This window comes from Mastomys coucha, unplaced genomic scaffold (genome assembly GCF_008632895.1).
Source record: "Mastomys coucha isolate ucsf_1 unplaced genomic scaffold, UCSF_Mcou_1 pScaffold6, whole genome shotgun sequence".
In the NCBI taxonomy this organism is placed as follows: domain Eukaryota; kingdom Metazoa; phylum Chordata; class Mammalia; order Rodentia; family Muridae; genus Mastomys; species Mastomys coucha.
In genome coordinates, this window is record NW_022196912.1 from 5,447,183 (window position 1) to 5,458,572 (window position 11,390).

At 50.6% G+C, this 11,390-nt stretch overlaps 1 protein-coding gene across 1 annotated transcript in view; it reads left to right on the forward strand.

The window, feature by feature from the left end:
- Kcnk12 (potassium two pore domain channel subfamily K member 12) overlaps nucleotides 1-8,080 on the forward strand; it is a 40,662-nt gene extending 32,582 nt beyond the window's left edge. The window contains exon 2 of the mRNA XM_031356619.1: nucleotides 7,056-8,080. Coding sequence (XP_031212479.1) covers nucleotides 7,056-7,957 — 902 coding nt within the window. The 3' untranslated portion in view covers nucleotides 7,958-8,080. The remainder of the gene's footprint in view (nucleotides 1-7,055) is intronic.
- The last annotated feature ends 3,310 nt before the right edge of the window (nucleotides 8,081-11,390 follow it).

Consider the following 11,390-nt stretch of genomic DNA (forward strand, 5'->3'; position numbering starts at 1 on the left):
TTTTTAGACAGGGTTTCCCTGTGTAGCCCTGGCTGTCCTGGAACTCACTCTGTAGACCTTGCTGGCCTCAAACTCAGAAATCTGCCTGCCTCTGCTTCCCAAGTGCTGGGATTAAAGGCATGTGTCACCACCACCACCTGGCCATACAATTCCAGTTCTAATTCACACAGGGAACTGTCTTTTAGTAAAAAATATGCCTGAAGTGGAAATTCTAATTATCTACAGCTCGACAGAGTCCAGTTAAATCCTCCAAGATACCTACTGACATGTTTAACTTAAATTTAGCATCATAATGACTTCAGTTGTTGTATAGCAGATTCATATGGAGATAGGTATTTGTTAAAATGCACTAATAAATGCTCTGGCATGGGCCATGTCCTGGAATCTGCACTGTAATCATACAGTCAGCTGCTTGTAACACCTTGATGGTTAAATCATCCAGGAGAAATTCTTAGTGGCATTTTTAGTCTCAAGAAAATGCCAGGCTGAAGTATAAATTAGACCCCTTGTCCCAGAGTCAACAATGCAGCCCCTCCTGGCAGAAGGTCCTAGAGGGTAATGAGCCAAGTCTCCCATTGCAGTGGCAGGGGCACAGGCTCCAGGGCAGTGCAGCCTCTGACAAGTGGGTCCAGCGAGCACCTATACTTCCATATTAACACCCTTGCCTGTGTTTCAGGCAGGGTTGGAGGGTAGTTATGCCTCTTCACAGAGTGGCTGGATAGGAAGAGAGTGTCACACAGAGACTGTCACCCAGGGTCACCTGATGCCCATTAGCAGAGTCTTGCATGTCCTGGTCCTAGGCTTCTCAAGCTAAACTCAGCGACCCTGTCAGCAGGATGGCATTTGGGAGGGTGGCAGCTTCACCGCTCTGTCAGAATGACAGACTGAAGCCCTGGTTGCCTGCTCTTGCAGAGTGGGATGGCAAATCATGTGACATAAACAACACAGCAGGCCTGGTATGAACCTGAGGACCAGCTCACCTCTTCAGGGTGTGACAGGTCAGGGAGAGTCTCAGAGGCAGGCCCGGGGCTTCGAGGTCCTTCTCCAGACTCAGTGTGGATGCATGTACACTGCCTGGGTTTGAGGGCACTGCTGCTCTACTGAGGAAGCAATGTCTAGGCTGCTCCTCAGCCTTTCCCAGTGCCCAGAGCCCTGGGTGTTAATGGGGAAGGAGAATGGATCGTTCCCTGCCTTATCTACTGAGCTGAACTAACTATGGTTTATAAGAAAGTAAGGGAGAGAAGTGAGCCCAGCGAACAAGACAAAAAAGGGATGCTCAGTGGCTGTCCATTGATTAGCCAGTGACCCTTCAGACCTGTTGTCACCTATGTACAGAGAGGTACACACACACACACACACACACCCGTGACATTCCAGGGATATGGTCATTGCCCTCCCAAGTAGTTGTGCTGAGTACAAACTGAGCAAGGGCCACAGAAGAGTCCAATACAGGTTCTGGCCCTGTTATACGTAGTGACAATAGGGACAGGCTATGCACAAATATACTGGTATTAAAAGCCACTTATCTGGTATTGGTCATCTTGCTGGGATCCTTGGGAGGTTTGGTTATCCAAAAAGAAGCCAGACCCACACCCTAATTCCAAGTGCTAAAGAAGGATTTGAGTGGAAGCCAGGAATTCAGACATGGGTCAGGGGTTGGGTGTGGGGGTTAGGTTTCTGTCCCTGCACTGGAGGATGGAAGAGAGACAGTCTTGGTCATATGGAGCAAGGTTGGCCTGTGGGAACCCCAAGGAAGAGATGAGTACCCTACCTGTGGTTATCCCGAAGCAACAGATGTCTCGTATGCTGTGCTCAAGCCCTGGGTCAGCTCTTATCTAAATGATCAGCTGTGTCATCTATGCAACAGAGGAAGAGCAGTGGCACCTCCACATGTCCAGACAAGAGCAGTAGCCACGGTGCAGGAGAGCCACAAAGACTCCTAGCAACTGGGTCATGACACTTAGGGCTGATATTCTTCTCCATGCCTCCCCTCTCCCCAAACATGAGGCTCCAGCAACTGCTTCCCTGTAACTTGAGGTTTCCTCTGAAGAGTTGGGCCTGCCTCTTGTAGGTTGTTGACACACTGTGAGCTGATAATCACTTGGCTGGAACAGTGTGCAGAGCAAATTTAGTGGGACTGGTTTGTTAAATGGACCAATGCAGAGAGTGGATTCGTTCCCTTCTGCTGTCTTTAAGAACTTCCTTTTGCATCCTTAACAGCATCTTCCACAAACACCAGAGTTCCTGGTAGCCTTCCCTTTTAGTTTTCCTTTGAGTGCCAGTTCTGAGACTAAGAACTCATCCTCAGGTACCAAATCCGACCTTCTAATTCACCTCCTGCCAAAGCTTAGCCACAGTTGTGCTGAAATCTTGTCTTATGTCACCAGGCCCTTAACATCCTCTTTTGGCTCTTGCTGGTGGGGCTGCACTGCCCACTCTAAGAGTAGGAGTGCCCTTTCTTAGAGGCCTGGGTTCCATTCCTAGATCCAACCAACCAGCCAATACTCATGGCCAAAGAACAAAACAGAGCGAGAAAAGGTTCCATAACAAGCTTGCAAGGAAATGCCCACCCTGGCCTAAAGGCACACTCAAAGGTTCCATGACCTCCTAAAATAGTGCCCAGGGATCAAGCCTTTGACTGTTGGAAATTTAGGGGATATTCAGGATCTAAACTAGCCAGGTTCAGTGGCGAATGCTTATAAACCTATCACTTAGGCTGCAGAAGCAGGAAAATTAGGAGTTCAAGGTCGTTCTTGGATGCATAGCAAATTTGAGGCTAACTGTACTAAATGGTAAATTGCTCCCCACCCTTGAAAAGATCGAAACAGTAAAACAGGCACAGTGGTCTGCACTACCCACCGGGAAGTTGAGGCAGGAGAAGGCCTTGGATAGGGTCTAAACATGCCAATAAGACACAGTGGTATAGACCACTATCTTAGTTAAGAGTTTTACTGCTGTGAAGAGACACCATGACCAAGGTAATTCTTATAAGGACAACATTCAACTGAGGCTGGCTTATAGGTTCAGAGGTTCAGTTCATTATCATCACGGTGGGAACATGGCAGCATCCAGGCAGGTATGGTGCAGGAGGAGCTAAGAGTTCTACATCTTCATCTGAAGGCTGCTAGCAGGATACTGGCTTCCAGGAAGCTAGGATGAGGGTCTTTATGTACACGCCCACAGTGACACACCTACTCCAACAAGGTCACACCTTCTAATTGTGCCACCCTCTGAGCTGAGCACACACAAGCCATCACAGCCATCTTTGAGATAAAGGCTGCTCTCATCACCTCCCTAGTCCTTCCCTGCCTGGGCAGCTTCTCCTCTGAGTTCCCACCCATGCAGCTGCCCACACAGCCTCAGACCCTGAGGACACCGTCTTCATGTCTGGGAGTTCTCCCTACAGTCCACTCCAACATCCATGGGAGTTCCTGCAGCCCCAGCCCACACCCGGGCAGGAGGAGAGCAGCCTGTTTGTCATCCGAAGTCCAAGGTTCTCTTGACAGCTCCTCCTTGATAACCCCGAGGGGTAGGAGAAGTTGCCTGCACACAATGAGTCTAGTACAAGTCTGTCTCCCACCAATATCCAGGATAATCCCCAGCCTTCAGATACCTGGAGGTGAGCAGGGGGTGGATGATGGTGTCCTAGTTGTTAAACCTGTTTTACCTATTTAATAAGCCCAGCATGGATGTGTCTGGCTGACTTGGGAGTCACACACCTATAATCCCAGTAGAGATAGAATAGGGGATCCAGAGTCCAAGGTCCCCCTTTGTTACATAGTAAATCTAAAGCCATCCTAGACTACATGAGATCTTCTTGCAAAGACCCATACCAGCAGCAGCAGCAGCAGCAGCAGCAGCAGCAGCAGCAGCAGCAGCAGCAGCAGCATCACCAGCAGCTCCCCTAAAGAGGAAGAATGAGGAATTACTTCTCATTTTTAAAACTTCATCTGAAAGACAGAAAGAACAGGAAAATCCGATTCAGCATTCTCTTAACAAGACTAAGCTCAGTTTTCCAGGCTTAAGACTTTCCATTTCTTTAGGAATTTAACAAAGGAACTCCTCCGCCCAACCAAGGTTTTGGTTCCCTGCTTAAGCAGAAGCAGTGTGTTGTGACAAGTAGAGGTGCCAGTCTGTTTCCGAACAAACTGCAGACCAGGCTCTCACTTCCCGTCCTCTCTCACCAGCACAGCAAGGGACAAGAGATGTGCCAGAATTCAGGTCTCTTGGGTGAGCATGGAGCTCAGTGGTAGAGCCCTGGGCAGCCTTGTCCCATTGGCTGTAAACTCCAGCTGTGACAAAATAAAATAAAACATCCCATTGGTTTTCTCCCAGACTCTAGTAAAACAGTCCTCAAACTTAAATAGTAACTCAGAACAAAAGGAGAGTCAAGTCTTCCACCTGGAACACTCTAATGCTAAGATATTTTTCTCTTAACACAGGAGTATGAGGAAACACAGAAAATACAGTTTAACACACCGGACACAGCTAGTGTTCAGGTGCCATTTTGAGGGCATCCGCATGTAAATCTCTACTCTCTGTATCCTCTCCTCTCCCCAAGAGAGCCCCAACTCTTACAATTTGACAGCAAAGCAGGTAGCCCTTTAAAACAAAGTATGTATTACTGAAGTAGGCTTTTTTCTTTTGCATACAGCCTCTTCTGTTCACAATATTGTAAATATCTATGGCTCATGCTCTTTCTCTTCAGTGTGTACGGTTCCCTTGTAATGAGCACACCATGAGTTAGGCATGTTGCTGGACACTGGCTTATCAATTTAAGACTTTATATGAGTAGTGGGCATTTGAGTGCAGGCACCCAAGGCTCTGAATGGCAGAGGTTTTAAATCCTCCTGGAGCCATAGAGTTATAGGTGGTTGCAAACCACCTGATGTGGGTTCTGTAAGTGTTTCTGCTTGGATGGGAGGTGGTCCTGGGGCTCAGAAGCCCAGGATCCATACAGCTCTGAGGTGGGACAGTGTTCCAGTGGAAGGGCATCCTGAGGCAGAAGAGCCCAGGACGCTCACAGCTCTGAGAAGCCTCCTCAGCAGAAGCCTTGCAGCTCCCAGGGAGGAGGCTGTCAGGAGCCTCAGCCCCCTTTCCACTTCTTCCCTGCTCTCTAGTGCGTCTTGGCTTCTTCTTGTGAGTGAGTCACATGAGGCAGCAAATCTCATAAGAGATTTATTGAAGGGTCCAGGATATAGAGGGGCAAATCCAGGGATGGCTGCCTCTGCTCCCTGGAGTGGGAGGGAGAGCTTATATAGGATTTCTTAGGGGTCGGGGCTTTTCAGGGCAGAGGTTTCCAGATTGAGAATCAGTGGGATTTCAAGTCCTGAGCTTGGGGAGTTCAGGGATTTGGGGGTTCAAGGGTTAGTGAGTTCCCCTACTCAGGGATCGGTAGTATTTTGTGGGAAGCTCAGGGATTGGTGGGGTTTTCCTGCTCAGGGATTGGTGGCTTTTTTTTCACCTTCTTTTTCCCTGCATTGGGCCCAGGGATTCAGGTGGGAAGACCCTCCCGGTTGCAGCCTGTTTTGGCTGAAGCACCATCTCTGTGAAGCTGCTGGGGAGGCTGGAGAGGAGGTGCTGCCACTGTGGACAGCTCCTGTGATGTCTGCAGACTAAGGAGGTATTTGCTGCCATCTTCACAGAAGCCTCCATTTTAACAGGTGCCATCTTGGTAGCAGCTCCGGCGGGGGCATCTTACAGGAGCCACAGTCTGCAGCTTGGAAGGAGGGGCCGTTGCACCACTTAGGGACTACAGGTACTCAGATATGAACTGCTGCAAAAGCAGTATGGGCTCCTTCAGCCTCCAATCTAGGACTTTCCAAATTTATTTTGCTTTTTAAGACAGGGCCTCCTATATCCTAGGCTGGCTTCCATCTTACTATGTAGCCAAAGATGATTTTGAGCTCCTAATCCTCCTGCCTCTACCTCCTAAATACTGGGATTACAAGAGTCCACCATGCCTACTCGCTACCCGCCACATACACCAATCCACATACAGCACTGATTTCTTCATGAACCCAGGAACTTGAGTTTGGCTTTACAGTACTGTAAAATTCTTCTTACAAATTCCTGGACAAACCATTAACTTTGTTGTTGTTGTTGTTGTTGTTGTTCTGCTAGTGTTATTTGCTTTTTAAAAATTCTTTTGTGGCCAAATGTAGAATGCAAAGAACAAACCATCTTTCTCAATCATATGATTTCCCTGAACTTCAGTCAGTAAGCGTAAGATGAGCAGGCCACTGGGGCACTTCCTCCAGGGAATCAAGAATTCGATTAGCATCTAAGCTTAAGGAATTTGCTCCTCAAGTGGTAAGTGTATGTTCTCTGGCATATTTAAGGAGACAGTAAGTCAAATGGGACAAAGTACCCTTAACTTCTTCCTAGAGCTGGGCCTACTGCACACCAGCACACAGGTTGCCCTTTTCTGTCGGGTGTGAAGGGAGTGGAATGCCTCTGAAGGCCTGCTCCCACTATGTGGAGATGTCTCATGATGCTCAGACTCTATAAGCACCAGGAAAATCAAGAGAGCTTTCTCCCCACCTGCACGCTGAAGGCGGGAGGGGAACTGGTCCCCAAATGATCCTTGTGTGGGCTTCGTGAGTAAACCAGAGCTATCAGGCAAGTCTCTCTCTCTCACTGGGCCCGGAGTAAGCAATCCTGATCACAAGATGTTCTTCTGGAAGCCCAGCCCAACAAGCCTGTCTGCCCAACAGAGTCCGTAGGAAATTCAGTAGGGGAACAGGTGTCATTCGTTGGTTTTGTGAGCCGCTCAGTGGTTTGCATCTGCGCACCTGGTGCTGCTCAGTGCATCCTAATGGTCCAGTCCTACTGCATATCCGCCCTACCTGTGTATTTACCCCAAGGCAATGGGCAGAACTCCATCTTGATCACCATGGTCAAGAGCCATCACCAAAAGAGAGAACCATCTAAGTACTGTCCCGCCCCCACCTGCCTTAAGTCGGTCAGCAAATGAGTTAATTCCGCATCTGCATTCGCCTGCCACACCACACGCGACCACCAGCCCTCGCTGACCCTGGCTGTTATCTCCGCAGGTTTCGGCATGACCACACCAGCCACAGTGGGCGGGAAGGCCTTCCTCATCGCCTACGGACTGTTCGGCTGCGCGGGGACTATCCTGTTCTTCAACCTCTTTCTGGAGCGCATCATCTCGCTGCTGGCCTTCATCATGCGCGCCTGCAGGGAGCGCCAACTGCGCCGCAGTGGCCTACTGCCCGCCACCTTCCGCAGCGGCTCGGCGCTGTCGGAGGCCGACAGCCTGGCGGGCTGGAAGCCCTCGGTGTACCACGTGCTGCTCATCCTGGGCCTGTTCGCCGTGCTGCTGGCCTGTGGCGCCTCGGCCATGTACACCAGCGTGGAAGGCTGGGACTACATGGACTCGCTCTACTTCTGCTTCGTCACCTTCAGCACCATCGGCTTCGGGGACCTGGTGAGCAGCCAGCACGCAGCCTACCGGAACCAGGGGCTCTACCGCCTGGGCAACTTCCTCTTCATCCTGCTCGGCGTGTGCTGCATCTACTCGCTTTTCAACGTCATCTCCATCCTCATCAAGCAGGTGCTCAACTGGATGCTGCGCAAGCTGAGCTGCCGCTGCTGCACGCGCTGCTGCCCGGCTCCCGGCGCGCCCCTGGCCCGGCGCAACGCCATCACCCCGGGCTCCCGGCTGCGCCGTCGCCTGGCCGCGCTGGGTGCCGACCCCGCGACCCGCGACAGCGACGCCGAGGGCCGCCGCCTGTCGGGCGAGCTCATCTCTATGCGCGACCTCACGGCGTCCAACAAGGTGTCGCTGGCGCTGTTGCAAAAGCAGCTGTCCGAGACGGCCAACGGCTACCCGCGCAGCGTGTGCGTCAACACGCGCCAGAACGGCTTCTCGGGCGGCGTGGGCGCGCTGGGCATCATGAACAACCGGCTGGCAGAGACCAGCGCCTCCAGGTAGAGCGGCCGCCCGCCCCCAGCGCCACGGACCCGGCCCGGGCTGCGCGCCGCCGGGCGGGTTTGCTTCACTTCTCTCCGAGTTGGCGCTTTCTTAATCTTTATCCAATAAAAACGAAACCAAAAAGCAACCACCAAAACAAACATGTTTTCTAAAGAAATACTATTGGGCCAGGCCTGATGTTATCAAGGGCAAGTTTTAGATGAGACTGTGATTTTTTTTTCCTTTGAGTCCCCTCTTGGAGAATCGTGGCCCCCCAACAAATTTCCCCTCCAGGAAGAGAAAAAGTGGCACCCCAAATCCCCAGCTCCGCGCCAGTGAATACTGCAGCAAAGAGAGTGAGTGCATCCCTGGCCTTCGCAGACAGGCACTAAACCCTTCCCCATGCACAGAAGCAGCTGGCAACCCCAAAGCATATGGTGCCGCCTTTCATGGCTCTGAATTACCTCCTCAGCCTTTAGAATCCTGGCTCAGCCTAGCAGCTTCCTTCTGGTCGTCAGTAGTGACATAGTCACAGTTTTGACAGGTGGGGGTAGGGTGAGCCATATGTTGCCTCCCTGTGTATATATATAGAACAGCCGCTACACACAGGGAATGGTGTAGTATTATGCAATTAGAGGAAACACAGCACCCACCCGCGGTCGGCAGCATAACCCCCCCACACACGGAAATTGCCAATGGTGAGGGGCTTAGCCGGCCTTTCTCAGCTCTCAGCTGGTCCACTTAGAAGTCCTATTGTAGAAGCCCAGGAGACCTGCAGGGAGGAGCTCTGTGACTGAGAGTCATGCTCTGCTTCAGTGTGTTCTCTGCTATGAGCCCCCAACCTTCTTTTCATTCACAAGCTTCATGCACACGCAAGGGCGGCTTTCTATAACTAATAGACGGCTGCCTCCTCTTAGAGAAGCCTTGGTTACTGTTGTCCTCGTAACTATCACTGACCAGTTCAATTCTTCCTCTTTTTAAAAAGCCTAGAGGTTCAGAGCACAGCCCCTGCCCCCCATCCACCTCTTCTTTGGTTAGAGATTCTACCCTCTACTCATGAGGGGCCTGCAGCACCAGAAACCCAAAGCAGCCATATTACAAATACCAGGCCATTAAGTTTCCGTGCCCACCACATAGTGTTTGGAGACAGACACAATAAGATCACGTACTAAATCCTGTGTGGTCCTCAAATAACCAGGTGGGTTTGTTTTCTCTCTGCATTGTATTATGCACCCAAGGTGGAGGAGGCAGGAGGGGGGGAGCTGCCAGAACCCAGAGGAGTCATGGAATTAAAGGGATGCTCTGAATGGTCCTCAGACTAAGGGACAGAACCTCCCAGACTCATCCTCTGCAGAGAGACACCCAGATGTCCAAGGCTTCCTTGAAACGGCAGAGTTAGGAGCTGTGAAGGAGCACACTTCTGCCCTTTGTCTCATCTAAAGAAATGTGAACATGTACGAAAAGTAGTGTCAGTGTTTATAAGCACACAGTGTGACCCACTGTGCACCACTTCTGATAGGAATTCCAGCAAAAGTATGACCTCAATACCATCCTTCTCCCTGGCAATGTGCCTGGAGTGTGTGTGCACACATGTACACACACACACACACACACACACACACACACCACTAAGAGCCGTGCTTGAATGTCAAACTCCTCCTTCCCCTTCCACACACACACGTACATACACACACACACCCCATGAAGAGCCGTGCTTGACACTCAATGCCATCCTTTTCCCTGGCAGTGTGCCTGGAGTGTGTGTGCACACATGTACACACACACCCACACACACACACACACCATGAAGAGCCGTGCTTGAATGTCAAACTCCCCCTTCCCCTTCCACACACACACACACACACACACACACACACACACACACCATAAAGAGCCGTGCTTGACACTCAATGTCATCCTTTTCCCTGGCAGTGTGCCTGGAGTGTGTGTGCACACATGTACACACACACACACACATACACACACACACACACCATGAAGAGCCGTGCTTGAATGTCAAACTCCTCCTTTCCCTTCCAGTTCAGATAGGAAGGAAAAGAACTAATCCAGCCATAGGGAGGGTTAGAAATTTGAGTAATTTCTATCCTGCTGTGCAACGGTTGGTCTTTAAACACAGGCTCTAATCTGGTGTGACATTAATGAAGTAGAGCTGGCAGGAAAAGGATTTAGTCTTGCTAAATCTTCAAGGGGTAGACCCTTCCAGGAGCCATGCTTCCAGGATCCACTGTGACTGTCCATTGGGGCCAGCTCGTGAACGCATCTGAATGATGGCTTGGGTACCAGAATATACTGGATATACTTTATCCAGTATAGGCCTTCTGACAGGACCTGGAAGGAAAGCATCGGGCTTATCCCTTTAAAAGAGGAACAGTTAAAAAAACATCCAATTAGAGATGTCACCTAGGCAACGGGAAATAACTTGGGGAGCTGAGCCATCCAGAGGGGGAAGTAGAGATTCCCATGGCAGAGGCATCTGGACCAGGCAAAATAAGCAGTTTGCCCACAGGAAGGGAGTCCTGGAATCGGCATAGTAGGGTTAAGGCTTGGTCACCAAGTCACCACAGCTAGATGGACCTAATAAGACATCCAGACCACCATACTGAGGAATGAATGCATAGCTCTGCATGGAATCCTGCCTCCTTTGGGAGAATGGGGAGCAACCTCCAGGATCCTCCTCCAGGGAAGAAGAATGCCAAGCGTCCCTTGGCAGGGCCCTCTGTCACCATGCTTCTTAGGCTCTCTAAGTGGCTTATGTTGCACGGCCTTAGATGTTTTCAGTTCCCTCCCTGTGCTTTGGCTTTGGAAGAAGGCAATTGGCTGCAGTTAGAGCAAGCCTTTAGAGGAAGCACATGCATGTTGTAGGGGCAGGAAAGGGGAGCCCCCCTTTCCTTCCTTCTCATGACTTCCCAGAGAAAACTTTGTCCTCCAAGTACAATACATAGTATCTCAGGATCCAGTGACACCTGTACATCATTGTCCCTGTCCCTCTGGTTCCTACCACATAACACCAGTCTCAGTCCTACTATGCCCCAGATGCCTGGAGGCTGCTGAGCTCTTGATAAGCTGGGGCTCCCAGGGTCAGGGGACTTGATGGACCAATAGAGTTACGTGGTATGGCTTCCTATTTAAGGGAAAGCTAAGAAGAAAAGCTCTCCTATCACTTTGGGGACACTGATGTCGATCAGGACCCCTTTTCTAAGAAGGGCTCCACGTCCTTAGATGGCAACACCTCTTCCATGATCATGGGTGTCTCTAGTCTGACCCATGGCTGGCAGCTCACCAATGTTCTCGGCTCACCTGCCTGACCTCAGGTCTACACACATACAGTGTCCTAGTGCATTGTGGGCTCCTATAATGACAGTGTGACTCCCATAATCCTTTGTCTTCTGGTTGTGGCCACAAAGAACACAGAAGCCAGGGGCTGGGCATCAAC